Genomic DNA, 16,062 nt, shown 5'->3' on the forward strand with positions numbered 1-16,062 from the left:
CTTTGCGAAAATAAAAAAGTTAAAATTTTCACTCGAGGGAAGACTTGAACCGAGGACCTTTCGTTCCGCAGCTGCTCACGCTAAACACGGGATGGCACTTCTGAGGTCAAATTCTCCTTGATTTTGCATATCTTGCACATGGACTACTCAGTTTGTATATTTTGCTTATTTTTCATAGTTCCACACAACTTTTTCCTGTTTTCTTGAGTGATCTGTGTTCAGTTTTTCAAGGCCTATCCACTGTGCCAACTTATAACTAAATCTGAGGGGGGTGCGATGAGGAGGTTCCCTTGTCAGAAGGTAATTTCTCGAGTTACGAAAATGCAGTCAGCATGTAGCAATGACAAATGAGTTGCAGACTTGGCCTTTTCACTGATATCACATGACACTTAAATCACTTCAATTTGTCAACCCAAGGAAAGGGTGTGCTTATTCTTAACATTCATGATGAAACCAAAGCATTCATGGACAAATTCAATTTACTTGAAAGGCAGCTTGCTAAAGGAAACCTAACATACTTCAAAACCATTTTGTCACTACCGTTAACTTCAGACTCATGTTTCGTGAGTTATTAACAAAATAATGTGGAAGTCTGTCATGTTTTTGAGACAGTTTAAGGACTTGCATAACATACAAAATGATTTCAAATGAATTAGCATGCTATTTTGCACTGCACCAGACACTGTGCCATCAGAAAGGCACAGAACTGATTAATTTGCAAAATTGCAGTCTGCTGAAGGACAGATATTACTACACAGCCAGTTAATTAAGATATTTCTGTGATGTTCATGCAGAAGTGTTTTTGAAGCTACACAGGAATGCAGCTAACTGTATGTTTATGTTTAGCTCAACATATTGTTACCAACATTTTTTTTTCCATTATGAAAAGGATGAAAGCTTTAGAAGAATCCCAGCTGCACTATGCACATCTTGCGGCAGCAAGGGGCCTCACCTCAAATATTTCATGTCTCATTATCAAAAAGAAATATCTTGTGTCCCAAACATAATAAAATATTTGTATTTTCACTCAGATTGAATTTTTCTGTTAAACATATACTGCTAGTGTGTGTTTCTTTGCTCATGTTCTCCTCACTACCCCTTTTTGTTCTATGCACAGAATTGACTATTCACACATGACCTGTTTGCCCGTCCCTGCCTGCATGCGGCCATGCTCCCTGACTGCCTGTACATATGCAGTTTGCACACTCCTCCCCAGGTGTGTCTTCTGGTACCCACTGCTCACCGGTGGTCATGCCTGCTGGAACAGCCTACTGGGTAAACTGTAGTTGGTGGGGACAGTGTTAGCAACATGCTGTCTTCCATTATCTTGTATGATGTCTCAGAGATTTTAAAGACAGACAGACAAACACACACACATACACACACACACACACACACACACACACACACACACACACACACACACACACACCAAATTTAACATGTCCGAAATGCAACAACAGTTGTGCAAACAATGAGTTGTGTGAACCAGATGTGATTTTGTCACGTTCCGATTGCACTCTGTAACATCACACAAGGTGCTGGGCCCATATGATGATTAAAATTGCAATATGGGAACATTCATTCTCCTTGGAGCATGCACACAGATGGATATATCTGTTGTGATGCTGTACACAAAACCAAGAATTTCCTAAAAAGATAACCTAGTCCAGGACTATGTCTCGTATTTTTGTTGCCTACACTACTGTAGATGCACCTCTCTGCTACAGTGTCAACGGTAACTGCAAAAATAATCACAGTGCTAACAGTACATGGTACTCCAAATGTTGCCACAGTGTCCAAGTGGGTACTTATTATGCCGAAAACAAGCCAATTTCCTGATTTAAGATATGTGAGGCTTTAACATTTTTCAGTGCCAAGAATACGGGGGCTATGCTTTAGAGCAGTTATTTACTATACTAACATTCACAAACTATCAATGGGCAATCACTCACTGATGAGTACGGTCGTCTTCTTTGAAGCTCGGTTTCTGTGGGCTCTTAAGTGACTGTAGAGGTTAATCCTGGAATTGCAGATTTTATGAACTACACTCCTGGAAATTGAAATAAGAACACCGTGAATTCATTGTCCCAGGAAGGGGAAACTTTATTGACACATTCCTGGGGTCAGATACATCACATGATCACACTGACAGAACCACAGGCACATAGACACAGGCAACAGAGCATGCACAATGTCGGTACTAGTGCAGTGTATATCCACCTTTTGCAGCAATGCATTCTGCTATTCTCCCATGGAGACAATCGTAGAGATGCTGGATGTAGTCCTGTGGAACGGCTTGCCATGCCATTTCCACCTGGCGCCTCAGTTGGACCAGCGTTCGTGCTGGACGTGCAGACCGCGTGAGACGACGCTTCATCCAGTCCCAAACATGCTCAATGGGGGACAGATCCGGAGATCTTGCTGGCCAGGGTAGTTGACTTACACCTTCTAGAGCACGTTGGGTGGCACGGGATACATTCGGACGTGCATTGTCCTGTTGGAACAGCAAGTTCCCTTGCCGGTCTAGGAATGGTAGAACGATGGGTTCGATGACGGTTTGGATGTACCGTGCACTATTCAGTGCCCCCTCGACGATCACCAGAGATGTACTGCCAGTGTAGGAGATCGCTCCCCACACCATGATGCCGGGTGTTGGCCCTGTGTGCCTCGGTCGTATGCAGTCCTGATTGTGGCGCTCACCTGCACGGCGCCAAACACGCATACGACCATCATTGGCACCAAGGCAGAAGCGACTCTCATTGCTGAAGACGACACGTCTCCATTCGTCCCTCCATTCACGCCTGTCGTGACACCACTGGAGGCGGGCTGCACGATGTTGGGGCGTGAGCGGTGTGCGGGACCGTAGCCCAGCTTCATGGAGACGGTTGCGAATGGTCCTCGTCGATACCCCAGGAGCAACAGTGTCCCTAATTTGCTGGGAAGTGGCGGTGCGGTCCCCTACGGCACTGCGTGGGATCCTATGGTCTTGGCGTGCATCCGTGCGTCGCTGCGGTCCGGTCCCAGGTCGACGGGCACGTGCACCTTCCGCCGACCACTGGCGACAACATCGATGTACTGTGGAGACCTCACGCCCCACGTGTTGAGCAATTCTGCGGTACGTCCACCCGGCCTCCCGCATGGCCACTATTCGCCCTCGCTCAAAGTCCGTCAACTGCACATACGGTTCACGTCCACGCTGCCGCGGCATGCTACCAGTGTTAAAGACTGCGATGGAGCTCCGTATGCCACGGCAAAATGGCTGACACTGACGGCGGCGGTGCACAAATGCTGCGCAGCTAGCACCATTCGACGGCCAACACCGCGGTTCCTGGTGTGTCCACTGTGCCGTGCGTGTGATCATTGCTTGTACAGCCCTCTCGCAGTGTCCGGAGCAAGTATGGTGGGTCTGACACACCGGTGTCAATGTGTTCTTTTTTCCATTTCCAGGAGTGTATTAATGGCATTATAAGTACATTCCATGTTTGGAGTTCACCTACAGTTAAAATTGTTCATGGCATACTAAAAGTTGTAGAAATAGATTGTAGTCTTTCCTGTGAATTCACATATTTTCCTTACCTTCTGGCTACAATTATGTCTTCAGACATGCAGTTGTGTTCTATGCAAATTATGTAATGTGTCTAGAGCCATGATTGCTAAAGTTAATTTTGTCCTAGAAAGAGTTGAAATACTAAAGGAAAAATATTCTTCCAAAGAAAATACGATATGATCCAGTTAGGGAAAGTAAAAACATTTTAACCAATTGAAGTATGTAGCTTCCAAGCATCATCCCACACATTGGAGCAAGTGGCTGTTTTGAATATCTACCTATAGTTTACTGCAAGGTAAAATGAATATTATTTTCCTCAATCCAAACATTTTATGACAGTACCAGCAATTAACTATTTATCATGGAACCACACTTAGAAATATAGTGACGGTGAACTGTAGTAAAAGGAAAATGGAAAACTAAATGTAAATACAATACTTTTTTTTTAAAAAAATTAAATATGTCTTTTTAATGAGTTATGTCAATATTTCATTATAATTCTATCATCTAGTTTATGAAATAGAGTTGTAATTGCCTTGTTTTGGCATTACAACAGTGGAATGCATCAGTACAATGGGATTTTAAATCTTATTTCTATGTTAGTGCATCTTGTTACTTCTTCATGCACATGTTTAGAAGAGTGTGGTTCACAAAAATATATATATTTATGAATGAAAATAATCAATTTTTGAAAATGTAATTAAATTGATAAAAATATCTTCTCACCAAGTGGTGGTAGCAGATAAAAGTATACAGGTAAGGAAATTTGCTTGTTTTTGGAGCCAGTGGCTCCCTCTTGTGACAGGAGGGATGAAAGAAAATGTCTGGCACAGTTTAGGTAATGGGGAGAGTCTGGAAAAGTTGCCCAAATCCCCGGGTCAGGGGAGACTTACTGGATTGGATGAAAAGGAAGGACTGATTATTGGGGACCTCTGGTTTTCAAATCTCAAACAGTGATTAGCAAGCTGCTAACTGTAGAACTGATTTCTTGTGTCTCATGTAATGTCAGAAAAGATTTGATAAAAATAGTGGAAAGCCTTCTTTATAGTAATAAACCACAGATGAAGTGTTAACTTCTACTCATTATTTCTCTCTGTATCCTACTGAGGTACTCAGTTCTAAAACCAGTTGGCACCTCCTTAGGGGGTCTTTTTGTCCTATACTGAGAATTTGTGTAGAAATCAACTGAAAGACTGACTAACAGACCTCTGTGTGTAAGATAAAAAGTTGTCATCCTGGGAGTGAAAAACCCAGTTCTTTGGATAAAAAATGCACTGACATTTTTTTAAGCCAGTGCAATCTTTTCAATTTTTATTTTGGGAGCACATGCTATTCATAAAGTGTGATTCTAGATTATCTCCATAATATATCTCTGAAGCTGAAATATCCTTTTCATTCTACTAAAACTGTTTTCCAGCTACAAATTTTATAAGATATGGGTTTACGAAAAAGCAAAGGATAGCAAATCTAGTGAATAGAGCAGAGGTTTCAACAATTCATTTATCAAATCTTTGCATTTTGCTATTACTAAAGGATTGCAAGGAAGAGTACGATATTGTCCCACCTTATCACCTATGAAATTTGTAGTTAGCAAAAGATGGCATAAAACAAATGTAACTAAGATACCATGTTGCTGAACTTGCAAAAACTAGAAAGAATAGTCTGAATATATTGAAATTCAAAAGAATGGATAAAAAGGAGTAGAGGAATAAGTGATAAACATTACAGAGTGATCACATATGGTACATCTTGAGTCCAACAGTGCTGTACTTTTGTGTCTAAAGGTTTGTGTTAAACTAAGCACATTTAGTGAAAAGCCTTTAACCAAAGTGGAAATGTAAAAGGAAGTATGAAGTGCCTTCTCAGTGTGAAACAGTGCAAAATCAGTATGTGACTGGGTTTTAACAGTGCAGATTATGGAGTAGGACTGTCATGATTTGAAATTTTAGCTCATTTAGTGTAAAGCTATTAATCAAACTTTAAATGTGAAAGGAAGTTTGAGATACCTTATCAGTATCAAATAGTGAAATATCAGGATGTGACTTGGTTTTACAATGCAAGGTAGGTATATGTGATTGTCGTAGTATGGCATTACAATTCATAAGGTCACTGGGGAAAATACGAATCACCCCAGTGTTCACACACAGTTGGATTGGCAAGCCTTTACAGATGGCACAGTGATCAAGCCATGTGCTCAAGTGCACACACACTGTCTGTATATGAGCATAAGGCAGAAGCAATCAGTGAGACATTTATGTTTCAAGCAGACATCATACATAAACATGGGTAAATATAAGGACAAGATAGAGTGGGCAATTGTGTTTGGCCATTTTAATGGCTATACAGCGTGAAGCTGCTGGATTTGTTGGGGATTTTGCGGCGTACTGTTCAACGTGCCTACAGGCAGTGGTGTAATGCTCAAGGCCTAGAAACATGTCAGAGAGTTGCAACAGAAACTGCATGCGATGAACATTTGTAGTCAGTCACCTCACAAGAGGCCATTGCTCTGACAGACCCACCAAGATGACAACAGCATAGGCCACTGGGCTGGAACAATCTGTGACTAGTTTTCTGAATACTTCTTTACCCTATTAAATCCTGATTTGCCTTCAAAATCAGCTGACTTGAACCTGATAGAAAATCTATGAGACCTGTTGGATCAGCAGGTAAAACGCTGACAGCAGCAGCCTCACAATTTGGTGAAATTTGTGATAAAATCCTCAGTGAATGGCTTAACCTGGATGTGACTTATCTGCACAACTTTCTGGACTTGCTTCCTAACTGAATCCAGGCGAGTCCATCGGTGGCAATACGCAGGTGATTTCTCTAGGAGTGATTAAGTTTTTGTTCTGTGAGCTTATAAGGCATGCTTTATGATAAGGGACACGTCTGGAAGTAATGGGTAGAAGTGGGTTCTTATGGAATGACAAGCAAGTATTATACCATGTAATGTGACCACAGTATGAGATGAGCACCATTTTGTGTGAATGACTGTAGTAGACCATACAACTTTGTCCACATTATTGGCTCAACAGTGAAGTACTACAACATTGTCTGTATCAACAATTCAGTGCAGTCTGCTGTAGGCTTGATTGATGACGTGCAGCAATGTCCATTGTTCAGTAACCTTAACCAGACTCCAGTGGGAGTGTGAATGCCTTCACTGGTGCCCTGAGTGACAATGAAATGTGTTTTGACAAGTCTGTCATCAGCCTCTCCTACAATGTTGGCCACAAGACATGTTAAGACACTACTGTGGTGGCCACACAGACTGACTTCATTGTTGAGCAGCATTGCACACTCCTAGTGTGACAGTTTGAAGCACCCCAGTATTGCAGGCAGTCTAAACAGCAAATAGATATTATAGCTCAAATCTCTACTACTACTTCAAGTAACTCTACAAGCCTTATTTCAGGAGAAAAGTGCCTGGTCATATGTGGCAAGGAATGTGATGACCTCTTTCCAAAAATAGCAGTGGCTACTGGAAATGTGAACTGCACATTCACCTGGCATCAGCATCTTCCAGCAGCTCTTAACTGCTACTCTGTTGACTTGTGTACAGAAAGAATCAGGAAGGGGCACCAGTAACATTGTTCCATGCCGTGACATGTAGAGGCTCTGCAGCACATAAGGGGCTTCACATCAGCTGAAATTTTCAGTCATAAATCATGCAAAATTCTGTATTCAAAATCATTTGTGTGCTGTAGTGGTATAAAATTCATTTCAGTTACAGGTAGTCCTCTTGATGCTGAAGTGTTCACAGATGTTCTTGTAAAATCTTGCAGTCATTGGCCATACAGGTCCTAGGGATGGAGTGACTTCCAAAATCTAGATAATAGGCCATTTGAAAAGACTAACTATTTTTAGGTTCTTAATAGTGCTGCGTGGACTCTGCTCAGAACATCAGAAGCTTAACTGCATCATACTCTCCACTAGCACGCTGGACTCGCATTTGGGAGGACGACATTTCAAATCCGTGTCTGGCCATCCTGATTTAGGTTTTACGCGGTTGCCCTAAATCACTTTAGGCAAATGACGGGATGGGTCCTTTGAAAGGGCACATCTGACTTCCTTCCCCATCCTCCCCTAAGCCGCTGGGACTGATGACCTCTCTGTTTGGCCCCGCCCCCAAATCAACCAATTAACGAACCAACCTAACCATTAATGGGCTCTGATCGGTTTCTCCATACCATGATTTGGAAGTTCATTTTGATAACTGACGGAGGCTGCTAAGTATGCCTGTGTTCCCTTTGAGGAGATGTTTTCAAACACGCTTTCAAAAAATATTTGTCAGCTAACAAAGGAAAAAAAAGAGTCAAATATGTAATTGTCATCAAGTCATTGTTGGTCCAGATTGTCCCACCCCTCAATGGTGATTCGGTGTAGATCTCTCAGAGTGGTTGATGGGTCACATTACCCATAAACAGCCCTTTTCACTCCATCCCAGGCATGTTTGATAGGGTGCATGTCTGGAGAACATGTCATTATCCTGAAGGAAGTCATACACAAGATATGTTCAATGAGGGTGTGAGTTGTCATCCATGAAGACGAATGCCTCACCAGTATGTTGCTGATATGGTTGCACTATTAGTCGGAGGGTGCCATTCACGTATCGTACAGTCATTTCGGCTCCTTCCATGACCACCAGCGGCGTACATCGGCCCCACATAATGCCACCCCAAAACAGCAGGAAACCTCCACCTTGCTGCACTCGATGGACTGTGTGTCTAAGGCATTCAGCCTGAACGGGTTTCCTCAAAACACATCTCCAATGATTGTCTGATTGAAAGCATATGTGATACTCATCAGTGAAGACAACGTGATGCCAATCCTGAGCGGTCGATTTGTCATGTTATTGGGCCCATCTGTACCGCGCTGCATGGTGTCATGGTTGCAAAGATGGGCCTTGCCATGGATGTCGGGAGTGAAGTTGTGCATCATGCAGCCTATTGCGCACAGTTTGAATCATAACAAGATGTTCTGTTGTTGCACGAAAAGCATTAGTCAACCTGGAGGCATTGCTGTCAGGGTTCCTCCGAGCCATAATCCATACATAGCGGTCACACACTGCAGTAGTAGCCTTTGGGCAGCCTGAGTGAAGCATATCATCGACAGTTTCTGTCTCCTCTGTATCTCCTCAATGTCTGAACAACATCGCTTTGGTCCACTCCAAGATGCCTGGATACTTCCCTTTTTGAGGACCCTTCTGGCCACAAAGTAACAATACGGATGCAATCTAATCGCGGTATTGACCATCTAGGCATGGTTGAACTACAGACAACACAAGCCATGCACCTCGTTCCTGGTGGAATGACTGGAACCGTTGGCTGTCGGACCCCGTCCGTCTAATGGGCGCCGCTCAGGCATGGTTGTTTACATCGTTGGGTGGGTTTAGTGACATCTCTGAACAGTCAAAGGGACTTTGTCTGTGATACAATATCCACAGTCAACGTCTGTCTTCAGGAGTTCTGGGAACCGGGGTGATGCAAAACTTTTTTTGATGTGTGTAATATTCAAGTTACCTTACCAGCTGATCATGCTCACACAAATTCAGGAAACGTAAAACTATACTAGTGAGTGCCTTTCTTGAGCAAGTAAAATTAAACTTCTTTTAATTTTTAACTAAAACAAGTCACAGTGATTGCAAAGAGATATTAGAAAGCTACTGATAATGAAACAGATGCAAACTTTGAAACAAATTTAGCAGCACTCATTATGTTATTCGTTGCTGTATTTACCATGATTTACTCACTTATCTCTTCTTGCTTGTTTTGAACTGTTATTGTATTGACTGTCCTTGATTAACGTTTTGCATTGTTTTGTGCATGGAATCTTTGCAGTAGTAGTAGTAGTAGTAGTAGTAGTAGTAGTAGTAGTACTTGTTGTTGTTGTTACTGTACACTGTGTCCTCAAGTTAAGGAATCATGAAGATCTTCAAAACAGTATGAGACAGGGCTATAATGTGTGCATTCAAGGTGAACTGACAACATTATGAAACATGACATGGAAAACTAGGAATACCAGAAAATCAGTCGCGAGCTATTGATACCACTTACTGTTTGTGGGGCCCCTGTGCCTGATGCATACAGCATGTCAGGACATGTTGTGATGACTGTGCATGGTGGTACGGAATGCATAACAACTCACCATACTGTGAATTAGGCTAGCTTTGACAGCTTGCAATAATGCTCTGTGTTGTTGGACAAGTACCTTCTGGATATGAGCAATGGTCCTTAGAGGTACTCATAGGGCTGCAGTCATCCAGTTAACTGCGTTCAATACTTGCCAGTGAGATTTAACTTTGGGGAGCAATCCGGGAACATACAGGGTGTTTCAAAAATGACCAGTATATTTGAAACGGCAATAAAAACTGAATGAGCAGCAATAGAAATACACCGTTTGTTGCAATATGCTTGGGACAACAGTACATTTTCAGGCGGACAAACTTTCGAAATTACAGTAGTTACAATTTTCAACAACAGATGGCGCTGCAAGTGGTGTGAAAGATATAGAAGACAACGCAGTCTGTGGGTGTGCCATTCTGTATGTCGTCTTTCTGCTGTAAGCGTGTGCTGTTCACAACGTGCAAGTGTGCTGTGGACAACATGGCTTATTACTTAGAACAGAGGATTTTTCTGGTGTTGGAATTCCACCGTCTAGAACACAGTGTTGTTGCAACAAGACGAAGTTTTCAACGGAGGTTTAATGTAACCAAAGGACCGAAACGCGATACAATAATGGATCTGTTTGAAAAATTTCAACGGACTGGGAACGTGACGGATGAACGTGCTGGAAAGGTAGGGCGATCGCGTACGGCAACCACAGAGGCCAGCTAGTGCAGCAGGTGATCCAACAGCGGCCTCGGGTTTTCGTTCGCCGTGTTGCAGCTGCGGTCCAAATGACGCCAACGTCCACGTATCGTCTCGTGCGCCAGAGTTTACACCTCTATCCATACAAAATTCAAACGCGGCAACCCCTCAGTGCTGCTACCATTGCTGCACGAGAGACATTCGCTAACGATATAGTGCACAGGATTGATGACGGCGATATGCATGTGGGCAGCATTTGGTTTACTGACGAAGCTTATTTTTACCTGGACGGCTTCGTCAATAAACAGAACTGGCGCATATGGGGAACCGAAAAGCCCCATGTTGCAGTCCCATCGTCCCTGCATCTTCAAAAAGTACTGGTCTGGGCCGCCATTTCTTCCAAAGGAAACATTGGCCCATTTTTCAGATCCGAAACGATTACTGCATTACGCTATCTGGACATTCTTCATGAATTTGTGGCAGTACAAACTGCCTTAGACGACACTGTGAACACCTCGTGGTTCATGCAAGATGGTGCCCGGCCACATCGCATGGCCGACGTCTTTAATTTCCTGAATGAATATTTCGATGATCGTGTGATTGCTTTGGGCTATCCGAAACATACAGGAGGCGGCGTGGATTGGCCTTCCTAGTCGCCAGACATGAACCCCTGTGACTTCTTTCTGCAGGGACACTTGAAAGACCAGGTGTACCGCCAGAATCCAGAAACAATTGAACAGCTGAAGCTGTACATCTCATCTGCATGTGAAGCCATTCCGCCAGACACGTTGTCAAAGGTTTCGGGTAATTTCATTCAGAGACTACGCCATATTATTGCTACGCATGGTGGATATGTGGAAAATATCGTACTATAGAGTTTCCCAGACCGCAGCGCCATCTGTTGTTGACAATTGTAACTACTGTAATTTCGAAAGTTTGTCTGCCTGAAAATGTACTGTTGTCCCAAGCATATTGCAACAAACGGTGTATTTCTATCGCTGCTCGTTTAGTTTGTATTGCCGTTTCAAATATACCGGTCATTTTTGAAACACCCTGTATGTTTTATGTTCTCTTGTTTTAGGTACTTATCCACGAGGCCAGTCTTGTGTGGCCAGGCTTTGTTATCCACCAGATCGAACCAGGTTCATACCATGAAAAAAGGACATACAAAATACTTAGACTGTAGCCATCTCATAATGCCTAGGAAACACTTTTAGAAGCGTAAGTTCTTGTAATAGGATATTGCCACAGATAACAAAGTAGTCTCTTTCGACAGGGTTAGCAGAGTTAAGGTAAGGAAATAATTCTAATGCTGAGTTGCAGCACATGGTCAACTAGAATACTGTGTGCCAAATACATACAGTAATACTATACATAAGACGTCTCCTCTTAATGAAGGCTGTAAGCACACTAAAAGATCCTCCTCCTGACATGCCTGGTATGTCATGTGATTCTGTGTTGGCCTGCCACAGTGTTGACATGATGCACTTTTCCACCAGATGAATGTACAAGATCTCTTTAACTTATTGACATGATAACAGTTCTACTACTACTACTACAGTAGTAGTAGTAGGAGTAGTAGTAGTAGTAGTAGTAACAACAACATGTACTCACACTTTTTCCCATTTAATAATATACATTTGCTTGTGCATGTGTGCCAGTTTTTGCTGGTCTTTGTAATGATTACCTGCCTTATGATTACCACTCATTTTAGTGTAGTTCAAAGTTTGATTGTGTTGTTCAAATTGTCCAGAAAAGTGTGTTTTATTGTCAGTCAATTTTGTTTACATAGAGTGTAATAGCTGACTTTTATGGTAAATAGTATGTTTCTCTGCATTTACACAGGTTTGGCAGCACCAGTGCCATTACGTAGCCCAGTGCCCAGTTGTATGTGTGACAACGTCAAAGTCGTCACTTGTATCTGCCGTCCCACCAGTAGGTTACATTACGGTGGCACTGAGTGATGGATCAATACATTGTCTGTTCCGAGATACTCTGAAACAAGTAATAATACATTCATTATGTAGTTTATCCCATAAATCACAATTTATCTCTGGGTAATAGAAAATGTATTCTAGTAATTTAAGGAATACTCTTTCAATTATAACTATTTATCTCTCCTGTAAAATTATTGTTATCAGTTTAAAAAAAAAAAAAAGATGTAGGTATGATTGGCTAAAGACAGTGAGGCAGGAGCTCTTTTGTGACCACTGAATGAAGTGATTCAGTGGTTTAGACCCTGGCCTTGAATTTGGAGGCTTGGGGCCAAGGCCATTGACTGACCAGCCTGATTTACATTTCTTATGATTCCCTGATATAACTTGAGGCTAAGTATTACTGACAGGTTTCAGATAGATTATATAATGGTAAGACAGAGATTTAGGAACCAGGTTTTAAATTGTAAGTCATTGCCAGGGGCAGATGTGGACTCTGACCACAATCTGTTGGTTATGACCTGTAGATTAAAACTGAAGAAACTGCAAAAAGGTGGGAATTTAAAGAGATGGGACCTGGATAAACTAAAAGAACCAGAGGTTGTACGGAGTTTCAAGGAGAGCATAAGGGAGCAATTGACAGGAATGAGGGAAAGAAATACAATAGAAGAAGAATGGGTAGCTTTGAGGCATGAAGTAGTGAAGGCAGCAGAGGATCAAGTAGGTAAAAACACATGGTTTAGTAGAAATCCTTGGGTAACAGAAGAAATATTGAATTTAATTGATGAAAGGAGAAAATATAAAAATGCAGTAAATGAAGCAGGCAAAAAGGAATACAAACGTCTCAAAAATGACATCGACAGGAAGTACAAAATGGCTAAGCAGGGATGGCTAGAGGACAAATGTAAGGGTGTAGAGGCTTATCTCACTAGGGGTAAGATAGATACTGCCTACAGGAAAATTAAAGAGACCTTTGGAGAAACGAGGACCACTTGTATGAATATTAAGAGCTCAGATGGAAACCCAGTTCTAACCAAAGAAGGGAAAGCAGAAAGGTGGAAGGAGTATATAGAGGGTCTATACAAGGGTGATGTACTTGAGGACAATATTATGAAAATGGAAGAGGATGTAGATGAAGATAAAATGGGAGATACGATATTGCGTGAAGAGTTTGACAGAGCACTGAAAGACCTGAGTCGAAACAAGGCCCCTGGAGTAGACAACATTCCATTGGAACTATTGACAGCCTTGGGAGAACCAGTCCTGACAAAACTCTTACCATCTGGTGAGCAAGATGTATGAGACAGGCGAAATACCCTCAGACTTCAAGAAGAATATAATAATTCCAATCCCAAAGAAAGCAGGTGTTGACAGATGTGAAAATTACCGAACTATCAGTTTAATAAGTCACAGCTGCAAAATACTAACGCGAGTTCTTTACAGACGAATGGAAAAACTAGTAGAAGCCGACCTCGGGGAAGATCAGTTTGGATTCCGTAGAAATGTTGGAACACGTGAGGCAATACTGACCCTATGACTTATCTTAGAAGCTAGATTAAGGAAGGGCAAACCTATGTTTCTAGCATTTGTAGACGTAGAGAAAGCTTTTGACAATGTTGACTGGAATACTCTCTTTCAAATTCTGAAGGTGGCAGGGGTAAAATACAGGGAGCGAAAGGCTATTTACAATTTGTGCAGAAACCAAATGGCAGTTATAAGAGTCGAGGGACATGAAAGGGAAGCAGTGGTTGGGAAGGGAGTGAGACAGGGCTGTAGTCTCTCCCCGATGTTATTCAATCTGTATATTGAGCAAGCAGTGAAGGAAACAAAAGAAAAATTCGGAGTAGGTATTAAAGTCCATGAGGAAGAAATAAAAACTTTGAGGTTCGCCAATGACATCGTAATTCTGTCAGAGACAGCAAAGGACTTGGAAGAGCAGTTGAACGGAATGGATAGTGTCTTGAAAGGAGGATATAAGATGACCATCAACAAAAGCAAAACGAGGATAATGGAATGTAGTCGAATAAAGTCGGGTGATGCTGAGGGAATTAGATTAAGAAGTGAGACACTTAAAGTAGTAAAGGAGTTTTGCTATTTGGGGAGCAAAATAACTGATGATGGTCAAAGTAGAGAGGATATAAAATGTAGACTGGCAATGGCAAGGAAAGTGTTTCTGAAGAAGAGAAATTTGTTAACATCGATTATAGATTTAAGTGTCAGGAAGTCGTTTCTGAAAGTATTCGTATGAAGTGTAGCGATGTATGGAAGTGAAACGTGGACGATAAATAGTTTAGACAAGAAGAGAATAGAAGCTTTAGAAATGTGGTGCTACAGAAGAATGCTGAAGATAAGATTGGTAGATCACGTAACTAATGAGGAGGTATTGAATCGGATTGGGGAGAAGAGAAGTTTGTGGCACAACTTGACCAGAAGAAGGGATCGGTTGGTAGGACATGTTCTGAGGCATCAAGGGATCACCAATTTAGTATTGAAGGGCAGCGTGGAGGGTAAAAATCGTAGAGGGAGACCAAGAGATGACTACACTAAGCAGATTCAGAAGGATGTAGGTTGCAGTATGTACTGGGAGATGAAGAAGCTTGCACAGGATAGAGTAGCATGGAGAGCTGCATCAAACCAGTTTCAGGACTGAAGACCACAACAACAACAACAACAACAACAACAACAAGTATTAGATTATTTATTCCAAAATGTCATGTATAATTCACTCCTCCAGTTTTTTCCAATCTGAGCTAGTACTCAGCCGTTAATGTCATAAATGTTCTGTTCTGATGTTTTCCTACCACATTTCTAACTTGTACAATTCTTGAGCATCTCCCTGGGTCACATCGTAAGTTCTCCATGCTATTTCAGCAAAGAGGCTTGTTGCCATCTTCAGCAGGTTGATGATGACTACTTCTCTGCTTGGATTAGCATCGTGTATATGTTGGCTGTTACCTCCTGTATCACTCCAAAACTGTTGCTATGCTTGCAGCCACTGTAATGGGTGGTGGGGTTGGAAATGTCTGGATGCGAACTGTGGCCCCTCAGTTTCCCATTCCCTTCACAAATGAGCCAGCTTGGGGGTGGTGAGAGAGATTATCCACAATACCTGCCACTACCCAGATACCACCTCGAAAAAATTGTTGGGTGCCCACTTCTTGGAACTGGTTGATATTGTCATTTGGGCTCAGGCGGATACCGCATGAAGAAAATCTACAACTAAACAGATGTCAAAGTATGAACATCTTGCAGTACAACATAAAATCACATGAGAACTACCTAACTGAACTGTGATCCACCTTGCAGGGAAAATGATCGATGATGCAGCAATGTCTGTGCTCAGGAAAGGACTAAACTTCATCCCGACTCCAAAATCACTGTTGATTGTGGACATCGTAAGTAGTTTATAACAGGCCACCTATGTTGTATCAATCATCAAGGCTGAAGAAATATGCTATGAAAAGAGCTGCACACTCAACGAGGCCCCCACCACCCAAGAGCAACATTTCAGAGGTGGGACAAGGGGCCATTCGTGAGTTACATAATGATTCATATTTGGTTGTCCTGCCCACTGACAAAGGGAATGCTATGGTGTTGCTGCTGCACATAGAATATAAATAGAAAATTTATGGACTTATCGATGATGCAATACTCAGGACAATGCAGGGGGCTCTGACAGATAATCTCCAGAGAAAACTATTGAACTTCTTGTCAGTACCTTCGATATGGAATCTGTCAAGAAACTTCAACAACGAGCTACTGCTCTGGC

The 16,062-nt window shown here is 42.1% G+C and overlaps 1 protein-coding gene across 1 annotated transcript in view; it reads left to right on the plus strand.

Annotated features, from left to right (window-relative positions):
* LOC126299555 (mediator of RNA polymerase II transcription subunit 16) overlaps nt 1-16,062 on the plus strand; it is a 319,626-nt gene that overhangs the window by 182,548 nt on the left and 121,016 nt on the right. The window contains exon 8 of the mRNA XM_049991550.1: nt 12,205-12,363. Within this exon, the coding sequence (XP_049847507.1) occupies nt 12,205-12,363 (159 nt within the window). The remainder of the gene's footprint in view (nt 1-12,204; nt 12,364-16,062) is intronic.

This window comes from Schistocerca gregaria, chromosome X (genome assembly GCF_023897955.1).
Source record: "Schistocerca gregaria isolate iqSchGreg1 chromosome X, iqSchGreg1.2, whole genome shotgun sequence".
In the NCBI taxonomy this organism is placed as follows: Eukaryota; Metazoa; Arthropoda; class Insecta; order Orthoptera; family Acrididae; genus Schistocerca; species Schistocerca gregaria.